The sequence below is a fragment of the Balaenoptera ricei genome, chromosome 11, assembly GCF_028023285.1.
Source record: "Balaenoptera ricei isolate mBalRic1 chromosome 11, mBalRic1.hap2, whole genome shotgun sequence".
NCBI lineage: Eukaryota > Metazoa > Chordata > Mammalia > Artiodactyla > Balaenopteridae > Balaenoptera > Balaenoptera ricei.
The window spans coordinates 60,991,177-61,009,649 of NC_082649.1; the positions used below are offsets into that span (position 1 = coordinate 60,991,177).

The window sequence follows — 18,473 nt, forward strand, 5'->3', positions numbered from 1 at the left end:
TAGAAATTGGGTATCAGTTGGACACCTGAGAGAGGAAAGAAGAGTCAAGGAGGGTGCTCAGATTTCTAAGTTTGGCTACTGAATTGATGACCCTCATAGTAGGATTATCACGCTTAGGGTAGGTGCCGAGTTTAGTGTTGGATGTGCAATACAAAGAATTGCACTATATCCTGCACCCACATTCACCAGATGTTAATGTTTTACCTTATTTGCTTTATAGTTTCTATCTTTTACCATGTGAGTGAGTGAGTGAGAGTGTGTATGTGTGTGTGTTCCTACCCATTTGAGATGAGGTCACAGACCTGATGCTCCTTTACCTCTAATTACTTCACTGAATATTCCCTAAAAAATAAGCCATCGATTTAAAAATCAAGAAGCTAACATTTATTTAACATAAATTGCTAATCTGGACCATTTTCAGATTTTGCAGTTGTCCCAGTAATGTTCTTTGACGTGAAACAAAACTTCCAGATCTCGAATTGCAGTCAGTTATCATGACTCTCTAGTCTTCTATAATCTGGAACAGTTTTTAAGTCCATGGCTAGTGGGTATTTGAATGGTTTTGGAATTAGGCACGTGGATGTGTGGGAGCAATGTTAGTGTGGGAAACAGATTTGTGGTGTTGGTCCTTGGACCACAGTGTATAAATTAGAACTGGGAGTTGACTGTGGGGAAATGGGCTTTCTACTGTCGACTGGAAAGGTGGAAACAGATCTATTACTCAAAGGCACCTTGGTGTTCATTCTGTTATTTCCTCCAATTGATGAATTAGTTTATTTGGTTCAGGATCTAGGTGAGCCTGATGCAGAGGTACAGATAAATAGTTATATAGATGTATAGATATATCTCCATCCTTAAATAGAAGCATATACCTGGCTGTGTAAACTCTTCCTGCCTGACAATATAACACTCAATATAAAAGAACTTCGGCAAAAAATTGAGCTGTTTACATCTACGTTGGACACACATTGTCACTGCTAGGTGCTTACCTCTGTCAAAGACTTTAGGGAACTTACGTTCCTGCTCTCTGTAGCCATCTTGCTAACAATACGATTCCATATTTCTGCCTACTTACATTCATTAACGCTGTGTGTGTGTATTCCAGTTTTTTGCATATCAGTAGGCACCTGAAGTGATGTACAAATCTGTCTGTTAGAAGAGAAAATGACACTAATACTTGCCAACACTTATTCCTCTGTGTTGTATTAAACCTTTAATTAAAGAATGTTATAGAAATATAGGTTTTTCTTTTGTGTTCCATACTGGCTATTGTTTTTATTTTATGTCTGTAGGACCTCAGCTGTGTAGACCAGAGACCTGATCTCTGTGTGGGCAGGTTTGCTCAGAAGTTCATGCCTCCATGCAGTTGTGACTTTCAGTTCTAGTTATTTATTGCTACGCTTCTAGTCGTGTGGTGGAGGGGTTAAGAAGCAGGCTTTGTCATCTGCCTGGCCTGGATTTGAATTCAATTTTGTGAATTGGGGCAAAGTGCTTAAATTTTCAAGATTCCTTTTCCTCTTTAAAATAGGGATAATATTATCAACTCTTCATAGCTTCTTTTCAGGTTTAAATGAGATCATACATATTAATAACTTGGTGTAGGGAGCAGCACAAATTAAAAATGCAAAAGCAATAGCTGATATTATTTTATTTTCTGCCATCTGTTTGCTTATTACAGTCTATTGACCCTCAGAGTTGACTGCTCTATTTATTTCATGTTTTCTCAAAAAAATATTCTAATGTCTCCCACAGGATTTTGTCTCTACAGTTATCCGTCTACTGGACAGCCCCTCGACATCCATCAGAGCAAAATCCTTCCTGGTTCTTCTGTACATTTTGATTCACAACCACGAGATGCTGCTGCTCGGCTGCCAAGCACGGTAAGGTTTTCTCTGACAGTCTCACCAATGGCTTCAATTTGGCCCCTGTTTATTAGTTTCATTAGTAGTATTTCTTGGCCCCTATGTACCTGGCATTCAAAATTTTTTTCCTAGATTTTCCCAAGGGTTTAAATGTTTCACTTGTCACCTCAGCTTGGAAACACTGAAGCAGGGTGTTGGGAAGTGCTTGGAGTTTCCTAGATCTGAGTACAGTCCAAGGCAGGGTGTTAAAGTTGGTTCTGGTTTACATTTTTTTTTTTTTTTAAAGGGAAATGTTTAAAATTTATTTATTTATTATTTATTTTATTATTTATTTTTGGCTGTGTTGGGTCTTCGTTTCTGTGCGAGGGCTTTCTCTAGTTGCGGCGAGCGGGAGCCACTCTTCATCGCGGTGCGCGGGCCTCTCACTGTTGCGGCCTCTCTTGTTGCGGAGCACAGGCTCCAGACGCGCAGGCTCAGTAGTTGTGGCTCACAGGCCCAGTTGCTCCGCGGCATGTGGAATCTTCCCAGACCAGGGCTCGAACCGGTGTCCCCTGCATTGGCAGGCAGATTCTCAACCACTGCGCCATCAGGGAAGCCCTGCTTTACATTTTTGCAAGGCGTTCTTGACTGGTGGTTTGGTCATAGTTGTCATTTGTGTGAGCTTCTGGAATGAGTAGCTGGAAGCCCAGAGGAGCAGCCTAGAAAAGCAGAGGAGGAGGCAGGGCGAGGATCAGTAGTACAAGGACTGGCAGATCTCTCACTGTCTCTGGGTCTCACCTCCTTCCTCTGAAGGGAGAAGCTGTCCTGATGCACCTCAGGTTCCCTTCATCCTTTGATGCTTCTCGATTAACGTTTTTGAAACTGGTCCATGCTCTTGAACATATGGTTTATCGCCTATTTCTCGATCTGGATCTTTACTTATTGTAGTATACTGGGGAGATCCTAGAATTGCTGAGATGGATCTAGGTTAGGAACTAGAAAACTTACTCCTGCAAACAGAGAGTAAATGTTTTAGGATTTACGGGTCAAGAAGCAAAACTGCTAACACATATATATGGAATCTAAAAAAAAAAATAAAGGTTCTGAAGAACCTAGGAGCAGGACAGGAATAAAGACGCAGACGTAGAGAATGGACTTGAGGACACAGGGAGGGGGAAGGGGAAGCTGGGACAAAGTGAGAGAGTGGCGTGGACATATATACACTACCAAATGTCAAATAGATAGCTAGTGGGAAGCAGCCGCATAGCACAGGGAGATCAGCTCGGTGCTTTGTGACCACCTAGAGGGGTGGGATAGGGAGGGTGGGAGGGAGACGCAAGAGGGAGGAGATATGGGGATATATGTATATGTATAGCTGATTCACTTTGTTATAAAGCAGAAACTAACACACCATTGTAAAGCAATTATACTCCAATAAAGATGTTAAAAAAAAAAAAAAGAAACAAAATTGTGGATATTATGTATGTACTTCTATTACAAGAGAGAAAACAAATTTCCACAAATTTTTTTATTGACATAATAAAAAATATACTACTCCCAATCCATCCCTGGGATGGATTAGCAGATGCAAACTATTATATATAGAATGGATAAACAACTAGGTCCTACTGTATAGGACAGAGAACTATATACAATATCCTGTGATAAACCATAATGAAAAAGAATATGAAAAAGAATATGTATAACTGAGTCACTTTGCTGTACAGCAGAAATTAACAACATTGTAAATTAACTATACTTCAATAAAATTAAAAAAGGAAAAATACATACTACTAATAATTGAGTATAAGTTTTTGAAATATAGGTCTAATAAGAAGAGTAGAATCCTTTTGTGGGGGTAGAGAGAACATTTTACGTAATTAGGGGTCAAAGTGAGAGTCTCATGATCAAATCTGATTGCAGATGTTCTTCTTGGTGCTGATCCCTCATGCAGTTTTATGTATCTTATCTTTGAAAATGTCCTTTCACACAGGTTCTGCCACATATCAATATCAGTCCAAGGGCACATGACTTTAATTGAGCACATTCATCACTTGGAAGGCATTTGTAGTTTTCTGTTAGATTCTTCCTTGATACCTGCCTGTAGCGTGTCATTGCATTGCAGGTGAATCGCTTCTAGGTGAAGGTCATGTGGAAGCTCCTGACAAGCCTCCTTCAGTTCCCGTCTCTCAGGGATCCCTGTCCTTTGTTGTTTGACATCCAGTGTCCTGATTCTGCCATCTCACATGTTTTTGTCTATTTGTTACTTGTTTTAGGTGGGAGGGTGTGCCCTGGTCCTGTTAGTCCATCAGGGCTGCAAGCAGAAGTTGCTCTTGTCTGTCGGTAAAGGCCTCATCGCTGGCTTTGCTGCCTCTCATCTCTCCTTGTGTTGACTATCATTTTTCTCCAGGGCAAAAAATAGAGTTTCTCAACAGATGTTCTTCCATCATTTCTTGGACTCACCATCTGGTCTCTGTGTAGCAGCTGGAGTGTCTCTTACCCAGTGTGACTCAGCTTTTGTTTCTTCCCTGCTCAGTCTCTCCTCTCCTGTTGTGCTGAAATAATACCCCAGGCTCTGACCGTGGGCTGCTCTGCCCAACTTCATCTCATCCCTGCCCTCCTCTCACCCCTTGTCTTCTGTAGCTCCTCCTTGCACCCTCTCCACGCCAGTTCAAAGTTCTTCTTGTTGCTTTCTGCACATGCTAACCTATTACACTCTCCTCGGGGGTTCCCGGTACCCACAGTGCACTTCCCCGAGATATGTGCGTGGCTGGCTTCCTCAGCTCGTTCAGGTTTCTGTTCAATCTAATGGTTACTACTTTTGAGAGCCACTCTGATCATCCTGTCTCAACTCCCCCTCCTAACACCAGCTCGGAAACTGTCTAACTGAAAAGAACTAAACCACTTAGACCATGAGGGCCTGAGCGGGACAGGCTCAGTCCTCCCAGGAAATTGCTGTGATTTCTCTGTCCCTGAGTGAATATTTAGAAACTTTGACCGTGGTGGGAAGATGGTAACCTGAATGCACACCCTGACCCTGACCTCCGCTGTGCTCTCTCTGGAGAGTGTAGGGGTGGGGTGCCTGGAAGGCAAGGCTTAGCCTTGCAAGAGAGGTAAGAGTGGGCCCCGTTCTTCCTGCGCTGTGGGGCAGGGATGACGCCCTGTGCTCTAAGCCTGGGGAAATAGCAGATCTTGGGGCTTCTGTGGGGTCCAGAATGCAGGTGCTGTCTGTGTGTGGTCGTTGGGACCAGCACTCCCATCCCCAGGGGATCTGGAGAGGGACCGAATTGGGGGTCAGTGTGCCCCAGTCTGCGAGGCTGCAGGGAGATGACCTCATTCGCCAGCACTTGGAGAGAACAGGTCCCTCTCCTTGCCTGCTTCTTTGCTGCAACCCAGCCTGATCAGGTCTGAGTCAGTGGGGAGGACGTCTTGGGCAAGCAAGGATTGGTCACAGTTCCCTGAAGGAGACACTGCAAGCACTTGAAGGAGGAAGGACAAGAACAGGCAGCTCTTACTGAAGCAGAACTAATGGAATTGACAGAATTTTAACAAACAAGGAGTGAAAACTCTATGGAGAGGCAGTTTTCTGAAATTCAGAAGAAGAACTGAAAGAAAATGGCCTCTTCTGGGGACGGCATTAGTGCTTTGAAAGGACACATTGACCCACACAGAGCTGTTTATAAAGACACGGGGAATTCACGTGGAAACAATAAGAAAGATGGAGTGTGGGTCCAAGAGACCTCACATGCAGAGTTCCAGGAACTCCAGGAGGAGGAAAGGAACAGATGGAGGAGGGTTTCTAATTGAAGAAACCTCAGAAGTCATCTTCTCCTTGAACATGCCTCCTTCTGATGCTGTATTAAACTGCGAGTAAAGGAGTTAAAAAGTCACAAAACCACAAACGGAAAGGGAAAGATGGCTAAGGCAGACGAGCGTTGTCACCTGTCTTTGTCTTTGGTAAGCTGGAAAGCTGACAGATGAACGTTCACTGATTTAGCCAAATGGAGATAACTGAGATCCTTTAATGTCTGCAAAGGGAAGGGCTGGGAGGAGACATGATCACTGCCTGGCAGAACTCTTGAAAGGTTGGGAAGGGGAGGTGTAAAGGTACCTTCGAAGGCAGTGGTGAGAGGGAGGTGAGACTCAAGATAGGAGGATTGATGGAAATTTGCCTGGAGATTTGATTCCCAGCCCTGAACATCCAGGACACTCTGCCTCTTCCACGGCAGCAGGTGACTTGCGATGTGTTCTGGGTGGTTTGAACCGGGAAGGCCACAGATGTGGGGTTTGAGACAGATCAGAGGGAGATGAGGTGCTTTGTGAGATCCTCTAATGAGGATCGTAGAAAAGCCTGCTTACTCTCAAAGGTGAGGACTTCTGCCCTCTACCCCTCCTTGGCTTGCAGGCTCTTGGCAGCCTAGCTTGCATGCTCTTGACCAGAGTTTGGAGATTGATCTCAGGGAAGCTGATCCATCCCCAGTAAAAGCCCCACAGGGGCTGACGTTTGGGTGTCCCCTACTGTAGCTCGGGAAACCTTGCCTGATATTCCTGTATTGGAGCCCATCAGTCATAAGCCCTGCTCCTGCACACAGACATTCCAACACCACTTCAGTGCATCCTCTTAAAATATAAATGGGCAACCAAGTATCACCAGATATTTAAGGAAACATGGAACTCTAACGTGGAACTCAGAAGCCAAAACTCACCAGCAGATAAAAGGAACTCAGCAGAAACAGACTAAAGTTATAAACAGACAGTTCATGGAAAAAGGAATGAGGATGACCTTTTTTTTAAAATTTTTTTTTAGTTTATTCATTTTTTTTTGGCTGCGTTGGGTCTTCGTTGCTGCGCACGGGCTTTCTCTAGTTGCGGCGAGCGGGGGCTACTCTTCCTTGCAGTGTGCGGGCTTCTCACTGCGGTGGCTTCTCTTGTTGCAGAGCACAGGCTCTAGGTGCGCGGGCTTCAGTAGTTGTGGCTCGCGGACTCAATAGTTGTGGCTAGCGGGCTTAGCTGCTCCGCGGCATGTGGGATCTTCCCGGACCAGGGCTTGAACCCGTGTCCCCCTGCATTGGCAGGTGGATTCTTAACCACTGTGCCACCAGGGAAGCCCGAGGATGACTCTTAAACCTATGAGTAAATGCTAAATCTTCCTTATTATAAGAGGAAAGCACATTATTACTCCTCACTAAAAGAGAAACTACACTGAGGACTGTTTCCCACTTGGTCCATTGGCAGTGTCTGCAATGTATTCTGTTGGTGAGGCTGTGGAGGGGCCGGCACTGTCGTGTATTGCTGGTGGGAATGCAAAATATTTTAACTACTATGAAGAGGAATTTGGCAATATCTAGAAAAATGGCATATTTTTACCCGTTGTCCCAGCCATCTCACTTCTAGGATACAGTGTCCAATGATCTGTTCTTAGCGAAGAAGTGAAATGACACATGCATGAGGCAGTATTTGTTACAGTAAAAAAAACTCTAAACAACAGACTGGCTGGAGAATTGTGGTCACCCTTGTGTCAGTTATCTCTTCCTGCCGTAACAAATTACCACAGACTCGGTGGTTTAAGACACCACACAGTGTATTAATCTGACAGTTCCCGTGGGTCGGGAGTCCAGGCTCTTTGTAGCTAGAGCCTCTGCTCACGTCTCACAGGGTTGAAGTGTAGGTGCTGGCCGATGCTGCAATCCTCATCTGAGGCTGGGGTCTTCTGCAAGCTCACTGATTGTTGGCAGAGTTCATTCCTTTGCAGCTGTAGGACCAAGGTCCCCATTTCCTGGCTGTTTTTCGTCTGGGGCTAGAGGCCGTACTTCCTCTCCAGTGACAATCCACAGCAGAACTATTTGCTTTCTTCCTGGAGGCCAGTAGGAGCACTCTTTATACCTTGAATCCTTTCCACCCAACTCAAATGTCTTCGACCTCACTCTTCTGCTACCAGCAGTACAAAACTCTGCTTTTAAAGGTTTCAGCTGATTGGGTTAGGCTCATGCAGATAACCTACATAAGTCAAGGGTAATTGAATTGGGACTTTACATCCTTAAACTCCCTTCACTGTAGTACTTAGATTAGTGTTTGAAGAGCCGGGGAGTGGGAATCTTGGCAGAGGGATGTCTTTAGAATTCTGCCAGCTGCAATGCCCATGGTGGAGGACTCTGCGGCTGTGAGAATGAACAAAGAGGCTCTCTATACACAGCCATGGAGTGACCTCCAAGACATTAAATTATCCTGAGAAAAGCAAGGTGCAGAACAGTACTTATAGTATACTACCTTTTGTATAAGAAAGAGGGAGAAAACAGGAAAGATATATGCATTTGTTAATATTTTCAAAAAGAAAGAAGGATAAATTAAAAATGAACAAAATGGCATTTTATAGGGAATGGAAGGGAATAGGGAGCAGGGGTAGGGATGAAAGCTCCACTTCTCTGAAAGTACCTGTTTTATGATTTAGATTTAAGAGCCAGGTGAATGTTTTTATATAACTAAAAATAAAATTAAGTAAAAATGATAAAAATAAAGCAGTCTCTAAATATTGAAAAATAATCTGGTATCAAGTTTGTAAGATAACTCTCCAGAGACTAGATACTGAAGTGTTTAAAGAACACTGTGTTTGGCAGTACAGTTGATCCTTGAACAACATGGGGTTGAACTGTGCAGGTCCACTTATATGTGGATTTTTTTCAGTGAATGTGGGCAGTACTGCAATCTGTGGTTGGTTGAATCCTCAGATGCAAAACTGCGTGAATACTGAGTGAGAGCTGACTATGGGATTTGAGCATCCATGGATTCTGGTTTCCGCAGTGGGTCCTGGAAACTGTATTCTATTGGGATATATTGATATTTCAAGGACTAAAATAAGCCCATTAAGAAATCTTCAGCTGTGTTGTGTTCTTGTCAGTGTTAGTTACTGTGTTGCTGTTGACATATATTTACACATATGTATGTATGAAAGTAATAGCAAGGTAGTAATCATGCAAATTGCAATAGGAACCAAGATTTTCAGCGTAAAAGAAAACATACAATTATAAAAGTAAAATCCTGTTATCCTTAATTTAAATCAAGTGTCAAGATGAACTCATGATTTATTCTTTTTTTTAAAGAAATTATTTATTTTATAGTTTTATCTACTGAAAATCCACTCAGATATTAATCCCCAAATGCCGTTTTCCACTAAAACGAACATGGCCCCTTCTATAAACAGCCTCTTGGTCTTGGGCACAGCTATACATTCAGGCCAGGAGATGAACACATTGAGAACCTGGGGCATATTGTCATTCCTGAAAGCAAAGAAATTACCAGAAACTGTTAAGGTCATGTCAGAAGAACACAAGAGTCAACTGGAAGGAGTTTCTAGTGGCCCAAGATGGAATTTTGAACATTAAAAGGAATAAAGACTGCAATATATTAAAATATCAGTGTGAAAAAAGTTGAGTTCGTGATTATATTAAAAAAACAAACAACACTTATCAGTCCCAATTTAGAAAATTGCTAGGTAATGCAGTCATTTTCCTGAAGATTGTTCAGTAAAGGAACAAAATCAGTATTTATCCATTGTTTAATATACAGGGTAATCAAATAGTTGATTAGGTGAAGTTTTTCTTTATAGAAGTTTCATAGCTAATAAATACCAGAGAAACCATAGAATTAGGAAAGCTCCATTTTGCAACCCTTAAACTCATAAACAGAATTTTTTAAAAAGCAATGAACATCTTTTGATAAATCTCTAGATATATGCTTTAACATTTCTCTTGGGTTAAGTCCTAGAAGTGGAATTGCTGGGTCTTAGAGTAGGTGTATGTTTAACTTTTTAAGAAACAGACAAGCTATTTTCCAAAGTAGTTGTACCATTTTATATTCCCACCACAGTGTATGAGAATTCCAGTATTTAATGTCGTTGCCAACTCAGTATGGTCGTTCTTTTTAATGTTAGCAATTCTAATATGTGTGTAGTTCTATTTCATTGTGGTTTTAATTTGCATTTCCCTAATAACTTAGGATTTAGAGCATCTTTTGACGTGCTTGTCACTCTATATCTTTCTTCTTGAAACATATGTTCCAGTCTTCTGCCCTTCTGTAAAAATGGGTTGTTTTCTTAATGAGTTTTGAGAGTTTTTAAAAAATATAGTCCAGATTCAAGTCCTTTATCAGATATATGACTTGCAAATATTTTATCTCAGCCAGTGGCTTGTCTGTTTATTCTCTTTTTAATTTTATTTTTTTAACATCTTTATTGGAGTATAATAGCTTTACAATGGTGTGTTAGTTTCTGCTTTATAACAAAGTGAATCAGCTATACATATACATATATCCCCATATCTCCTCCCTCTTGCGTCTCCCTCCTACCCTCCCTATCCCACCCCTCTAGGTGGTCAAAAAGCACCGAGCTGATCTCCCAATGCTATTGGCTGCTTCCCACTAGCTATCTATTTTACGTTTGGTAGTGTCTATATGTCCATGCCACTCTCTCACTTCGTCCCAGCTTCGCCTTCCCCCTCCCCGTGTCCTCAAGTCCATTCTCTACGTCTGCGTCTTTATTCCTGTCCTGCCCCTGGGTTCTTCAGAACCATTTTTTTTTTTTTTTAAGATTCCATATATATATGTTAGCATATGGTATTTGTTTTTCTCTTTCTGACTTACTTCACTCTGTATGACAGACTCTAGGTCCATCCACCTCACTACAAATAACTCAATTTCGTTTCTTTTTATGGCCGAGTAATATTCCATTGTATATATGTGCCACGTCTTCTTTATCCATTCATCTGTCGATGGACACTTAGGTTGCTTCCATGTCCTGGCTATTGTAAATAGAGCTGCAATGAACATTGTGGTACATGGTTCTTATTGAATTATGGTTTTCTCAGGCTATATGCCCAGTAGTGGGATTGCTGGGTCGTATGGTAGTTCTATTTTTAGTTTTTTAAGGAACCTCCATACTGTTCTCCATAGTGGCTGTATCAATTTACATTGCCACCAACAGTGCAAGAGGGTTCCCGTTTCTCCACACCCTCTCCAGCATTTATTGTTTGTAGATTTTTTGATGATGGCCATTCTGACTGGTGTGAGGTGATACCTCATTGTAGTTTTTTTTTTTTTAATTTTTACTTATTTATTTATTTATTTTTGGCTGTGTTGGGTCTTCATTTCTGTGTGAGGGCTTTCTCTAGTTGTGGCAAGCGGGGGCCACTCTTCATCGCAGTGCGTGGGCCTCTCACTATCATGGCCTCTCTTGTTGCGGAGCACAGGCTCCAGACGCGCAGGCTCAGTAATTGTGGCTCACGGGCCCAGTTGCTCCGCGGCATGTGGGATCTTCCCAGACCAGGGCTCGAACCCGTGTCCCCTGCATTGGCAGGCAGATTCTCAACCACTGCGCCACCAGGGAAGCCCCTCATTGTAGTTTTGATTTGCATTTCTCTAATAATTAGTGATGTTGAGCATCCTTTCATGTGTTTGTTGGCAATCTGTATATCTTCTTTGGAGAAATGTCTATTTAGGTCTTCTGCCCATTTTTGGATTGGATTGTTTGTTTTTTTGATATTGAGCTGCATGAGCTGCTTGTATATTTTGGAGATTAATCGTTTGTCCGTTGATTCATTTACAAATATTTTCTCCCATTCTGAGGGTTGTCTTTTTGTCTTGTTTATGGTTTCCTTTGCTGTGCAAAAGCTTTTAAGTTTCATTAGGTCCCATTTGTTTAGTTTTGTTTTTATTTCCATTTCTCTAGGAGGTGCATCAAAAAAGATCTTGCTGTGATTTATGTCATAGAGTGTTCTGCCTATGTTTTCCTCTAGGAGTTTTATAGTGTCTGGCCTTACATTTAGGTCTTTAATCCATTTTGAGTTTACTTTTGTGTATGGTATTAGGGAGTGTTCTAATTTCGTTCTTTTACATGTAGCTGTCCAGTTTTCCCAGCACCACTTATTGAAGAGGCTGTCTTTCTCCATTGTATATTCTTGCCTCCTTTATCAAAAATAAGATGACCATATGTGCATGGGTTTATCTCTGGGCTTTCTGTCCTGTTCCATTGATCTGTATTTGTTTTTTGTGCCAGTAACATACTGTCTTGATTATTGTAGCTTTTGTAGTATAGTCTGAAGTCCAGGAGCCTGATTCCTTTGGCTCCGTTTTTCTTTCTCAAGATTGCTTTGGCTCTTCGGGTTCTTTTGTGTTTCCATGCAAATTGTGAAATTTTTTGTTCTAGTTCTGTGAAAAATGCCATTGGTAGTTTGATAGGGATTGCATTGAATCTGTAGATTGCTTTGAGTAGCATAGTCATTTTCACAATGTTGATTCTTCCAATCCAAGAACATGGTATATCTCTCCATCTGTCTGTATCATCTTTAATTTCTTTCATCAGTGTCTCATAGTTTTCTCCATACAGGTCTTTTGTCTCCTTAGGTAGGTTTATTCCTAGATATTTTATTCTTTTTGTTGCAGTGGTAAATGGGAGTGTTTCATTAATTTCTCTTTCAGATTTTTCATCATTAGTGTATAGAAATGCAAGAGATTTCTGTGCATTAATTTTGCATCCTGCTACTTTACCAAATTCATTGATTAGCTCTAGTAGTTTTCTGGTGGCATTTTTAGGATTCTCTATGTATAGTATCATGTCATCTGCAAACAATGACAGCTTTACTTCTTCTTTTCCAATTTGGATTCCTTTTATTTCTTTTTCTTCTCTGATTGCTGTGGCTAAAACTTCCAAAACTCTGTTGAATAATAGTGGTGAGAGTTGACAACCTTGTCTTGTTCCTGATCTTAGAGGAAATGGTTTCAGTTTTTCACCATTGAGAACGATGTTGGCTCTGGGTTTGTCATATATGGCTTTTATTGTGTTGAGGTAAGTTCCCTCTATGCCTACTTTCTGGAGGGTTTTTTATCATAAATGGGTGTTGAATTTTGTCAAAAGCTTTTTCTGCATCTATTGAGATCATCATATGGTTTTTTTTTTTTTTTTTTTTTTTTTTTTTTAAAGATTTATTTATTGATTGATTGATTGCTGTGTTGGGTCTTCGTTTCTGTGCTAGGGCTTTCTCTAGTTGTGGCAAGCGGGGCCACTCTTCATCGCGGTGCGCGGGCCTCTCACTGTCGCGGCCTCTCTTGTTGCGGAGCACAGGCTCCAGATGCGCAGGCTCAGTAGTTGTGGCTCACGGGCCTAGTTGCTCCGCGGCACGTGGGATCTTCCCAGACCAGGGCTCGAACCCGCGTCCCCTGCATTGGCAGGCAGATTCTCAACCACTGCGCCACCAGGGAAGCCCCCATCATATGGTTTTTAATCTTCAGTTTGTTATTACGGTGTACCACATTGACTGATTTGTGTATATTGAAGAATCCTTGCATTCCTGGGATAAAACCCACTTGATCATGGTGTATGATCCTTTTAATGTGTTGTTGGATTCTGTTTGGTAGTATTTTGTTGAGGATTTTGCATCTATGTTCATCAGTGAAAGTGGTCTGTAGTTTTCTTTTTTTTGTGACATCTTTGTCTAGTTTTGGTATCAGGGTGATGGTGGCTTCGTACAGTGAGTTTGGGAGTGTTCCTCCCTCTGCTATATTTTGGAAGAGTTTGAGAAGGATAGGGGTTAGCTCCTCTCTAAATGTTTGATAGAATTCACCTGTGAAGCCATCTGGTCCTGGGCTTTTGTTTGTTGGAAGATTTTTAATCACAGTTTCAATTTCAGTGTTTGTAATTGGTCTGTTTATATTTTCTGTCTCTTCCTGGTTCATTCTTGGAAGTTTGTACTTTTCTACAAATTTGTCCATTTCTTCCACGTTGTCCATTTTATTGGCATATAGTTGCTTGTAGTAATCTCTCATGATCCTTTGTATTTCTGCAGTGTCAGTTGTTACTCCTCCTTTTTCATTTCTAATTCTGTTGATTTGCATCTTCTCCCTTTTTTTCTTGATGAGTCTGGCTAATGGTTTTTCAATTTTGTTTATCTTCTCAAAGAACCAGCTTATAGTTTTATTGATCTTTGCTATTGTTTCCTTCATTTCTTTTTCATTTATTTCTGCTCTGATCTTTATGATTCCTTTCCTTCTGCTAACTTTGGGGGTTTTTTGTTCTTCTTTCTCAAATTGCTTTAGGTGTAAGGTTAGGTTGTTTATTTGAGATGTTTCTTGTTTCTTGAGGTAGGATTGTATTGCTATAAACTTCCCTCTTAGAACTGCTTTTGCTGCATCCCATAGGTTTTGGGTCCTCGTGTTTTCGTTGTCATTTGTTTCTAGGTATTTTTTGATTTCCTCTTTGATTTCTTCAGTGATCTCTTGGTTATTTAGTAGTGTATTTTTTAGCCTTCATGTGTTTGTATTTTTCACAGTTATTTTCCTGTAATTGATATCTGGTCTCATAGGGCTGTCGTCAGAGAAGATACTTGATACAATTTCAGTTTTCTTAAATTTACCAAGGCTTGATTTGTGACCCAAGATGCGATCTATCCTGGAGAATGTTCCATGAGCACTTGAGAAGAAAGTGTATTCTGTTGTTTTTGGATGGAATGTCCTATAAATGTCTATTAAGTCCATCTTGTTTAATGTGTCATTTAAAGGTTGTGTTTCCTTATTTTTTTTCAGTTTGGATTATCTGTCCATTGGTGAAAGTGGGGTGTTAAAGTCCCCTACTATTATTTCCTGTTTTATGGCTGTTAGCATTTGTCTTATGTACTGAGGTGCTCCTATGTTGGGTGCATAAATATTTGCAATTGTTATATCTTCTTCTTGGATTGATCCCTTGATCATTATGTAGTGTCCTTCTTTTTCTCTTGTAATAGTCTTTATTTTAAGGTCTATTTTGTCTGATATGAGAGTTGCTACTCCAGCTTTCTTTTGTTTTCCGTTTGCATGGAATATGTTTTTCCATCCCCTCACTCTCAGTCTATATGTGTCCTTAGGTCTGAAGTGGGTCTCTTGTAGACAGCATATATATGGGTTTTGTTTTTGTATCCATTCAGCCAGTCTGTGTCTTTTGGTTGGGGCATTTAATCCATTTACATTTAGGGTAATTATTGATATGTATGTTCCTATTACCATTTTCTTAATTATTTTGGGTTTGTTATTGTAGGTCTTTTCCTTCTCTTGTGTTTCCTGCCTAGGTAAGTTCCTTTAGCATTTGTTGTAAAGCTGGTTTGGTGGTGCTGAATTCTCTTAACTTTTGCTTGTCTGTAAAGGTTTTAATTTCTCCATTGAATCTGAATGAGATCCTTGCTGGGTAGAGTAATCTTGGTTGTAGGTTTTTCCCTTTCATCACTTTAAATATGTCCTGCCACTCCCTTCTGGCTTGCAGAGTTTCAGCTGAAAGATCAGCTGTTAACCTTATGGAGATTCCCTTGTATGTTATTTGTTGTTTTTCCCTTGCTGCTTTTAATATTTTTTCTTTGTGTTTAATTTTTGATAGTTTGATTAATGTGTCTTGGTGTGTTTCTCTTTGGATTTATCCTCTATGGGACTCCCTGCACTTCCTGCACTTGATTGACTATTTCCTTTCCCATGTTAGGGACGTTTTCAACTATAATCCTTCACATATTTTCTCAGTCCCTTTCTTTTCTCTTCTTCTTCTGGGACCCCTATAATTCAAATGTTGGTGCATTTAATGTCCCAGAGCTCTCTGAGGCTGTCCTCAATTCTTTTCATTCTTTTTTCTTTATTCTGCTCTGCAGTAGTTATTTCCACTATTTTATCTTCCAGGTCACTTATCTGTTCTTCTGCCTCAGTTATTCTGCTCTTGATTCCTTCTAGAGAATTTTAACTTTCATTTATTGTGTTGTTCATCATTGTTTGTTTGCTCTTTAGTTCTTCTTGGTCCTTGTTAAACATTTCTTGTATTTTGTCCATTCTGTTTCCAAGGTTTTGGATCATCTTTACTATCATTACTCTGAATTCTTTTTCAGGTAGACTGCCTATTTCCTCTTCATTTGTTTGGTCTGGTGGGTTTTTACCTTGCTCCTTCATCTGTTCTGTGTTTCTCTGTCTTCTCATTTTGCTTAACTTACTGTGTTTGGGGTCTCCTTTTCGCAGGCTGCAGGTTCGTAGTTCCCGTTGTTTTTGGTGTCTGCCCCCAGTAGCTAAGGTTGGTTCAGCATGTTGTGTAGGCTTCCTGGTGGAGGGGACTAGTGCTTGTGTTCTGGTGGATGAGGCTGGATCTTGTCTTTCTGGTGGGCAGGACCGCATCCGGTGGTGTGTTTTGGGGTGTCTGTGACCTTATTATGATTTTAGGCAGCCTCTCTGCTAATGGGTTGTGTTGTGTTCCTGTCTTGCGAGTTGTTTGGCATAGGGTGTCCAGCACTGTAGCTTGCTGGTCGTTGAGTGGAGCTGGGTCTTAGCGTTGAGATGGAGATCTCTGGGAGAGCTTTTGCTGTTTCATATTACGTGGAGCTGGGAGGTCTCTGGTGGACCAATGTCCTGAACTCGGCTCTCCCACCTCAGAAGCACCGGCCTGACACCAGCCCGGAGCACCAAGACCCTGTCAGCCACACGGCTCTGTTCCTGGGAGTTCCCTGGCGGTCCAGTGCTTAGGACTCCGAGCTTTCACTGGAAGGGTACAGCTTCAATCCCTGGTCGGGGAACCAAGATCCAGCAAGCCACTCCCCCCAAAAAAAACCAAACACCTGTTCCTGAAGACAAAGTGTCACTCCATGCTTCTGTCTGTTTATTCTTAAGAGCAGAAATTCAAAGAGCAGAAATGTCCAAATGTAAATGGACAAACAAATTGTGGCATATTTATGGAAGGGAATACTTAATTAGCAGTGACTACTTAGTGGTAAATATTTTTTAAGAACTGAAAGCTTTCATCTTACTTGTAAGGTAATAAGTGAATCTGCTGCTTTCATAGATGCAGATGGAAGACACGAGATACTGGGTCAGAGACAATGGGCTTTTTTACCCACAGCAGACAGCATGAGGGTCGTGTTTGAGTTGTTTTCCCTTGACTCCCAAGTCCCGTGGTGGTGGGGGAAGCAGGCTGGATGCAGGCCCAGGTGGATGCTGTGCACACAGTGATGCAGTTTGTGTCACTGCTGAGGAGCCCCATGATGAGGAAGCCCCTGTTTTTACAAGGGTGCTGGCAAACCTGCCCAACCTTTACTCCCAGAAGGAGACGTTATCTTTATTATCCTTGTTGGGAAATAAGTCTGCCCTACTCCTGGAGGGAGACATTTTATTTTCCAAAGCTGTTTGCTATACAAACATCAACAAAAAGATGGGAACAAAAGCTGTCAGTGTCTTTTCACAAGACATGCAGAAATGCAGGAGACCCATGGAGAATTTTCTTTGAACACTGTTGATATGGTAACTCCTGGCTTACTGTTTGTTTGTTTGTTTGTTTTAAATTTATTTTATTTATTTATTTTTGGCTGCATTTGGTCTTCGTTGCTGTGTGCGGGCTTTCTTTAGTTGCGGTGAGCGGGGGCTACTCTTCGTTGCTGTGCACGGGCTTCTCATTGTGGTGGCTTCTCTTGTTGCAGAGCACGGGCTCTAGGTGCACGGGCTTCAGTAGTTGTGGCATGTGGTCTCAGTAGTTGTGGTGCATGGGCTTAGTTGCTCCGCAGCGTGTTGGATCTTCCTGGACCAGGGCTCAACCCTGTGTCCCCTGCATTGGCAGGCGGATTCTTAACCACTGTGCTACCAGGGAAGCCCTTGGCTTACTGTTTTAAGAAACTGGTGAACAGTTTACCAGAGTCAGCTGAACCGTTTTACATCCCCACTAGCAGTGTATGAGTGATCCAGTTTCTCTACGTTCTTGCCAGTGTTTCATGTTGTTACTGTTTTTTATTTAGGCATTCTAATAGGTGTTTAGTGATATCACATTGTGGTTTTAATTTGCATTTTCCTAACTGCTAATGATATTGAATATTTTTATGTGCTTATTTTCTTACTGTATATCCTATTCTGTTAAATGTCTGTTTATGTCTTTTGCTTGTTTTCAGATAGATTGTTTTTGCTCTTGAGTTTTTGAGCATTCTTTATATTTTTGAGACATGTATCCACCATCAGATACATGATTTGCAAATATTTTCTCCCAGTGTGTAGCTTGGCTTTTATTCCTCTTAATAGAGTTTTTCTCAGAGTGAAGGGTTTTATTTTTGTTGAGGTCCATTTTATTAGTTTGTTTTCTTTCATTCTTTCAATTTCAAGTCTAAGAACTCTTTGTAGATCCCAAAGATTTTCTCTGTTTTTTGTAAAATTTTTATGTTTATACACTTTATATTTAAGTTTGTCATTCATTTTGAGTTAATTTGTATATAAAATATATATGTGTGTGTGTGTGTGAATTTCCTACAACCTTGCTGAATTCACTTATCTGTTCTAGGTGTTTTTTTGTTTTGTTTTTGTAGATTTGGGGAGATCTTCTATATCGACAATTATGTTGTCTGTAAATATGGACTATTTCTTTCCCTTCCAATCTGTATGCCCTTTATTTCTTTTTTATTTTTGGCTTATTGAAGTGGCTAGAATTTCCATTGCTGCACTAAGAGTGATGAGAGCAGTTGTCCTCACTTTGTTTCTGATGTCACAGGAAAGCATTCGTCTTCTGCTGTTTAAGTATAATGTTAACTGTAGATGTTTTGTAGATGCTGTTTATCATTTGGAGGAGAGTCCCCATTATTACCATCCTCTGTTCACAGTTTGCTGAGTGCTTTTTTT

General features: G+C 41.1%; 1 protein-coding gene across 4 annotated transcripts in view; it reads left to right on the plus strand.

Annotated features, from left to right (window-relative positions):
* Positions 1-18,473, plus strand: part of ULK4 (unc-51 like kinase 4) — a 539,805-nt gene that overhangs the window by 131,978 nt on the left and 389,354 nt on the right. For all 4 annotated transcript variants that reach the window (XM_059939363.1, XM_059939366.1, XM_059939365.1 and 1 more), the window contains one exon: positions 1,753-1,880. In XM_059939363.1, the coding sequence (XP_059795346.1) occupies positions 1,753-1,880 (128 nt within the window). The remainder of the gene's footprint in view (positions 1-1,752; positions 1,881-18,473) is intronic.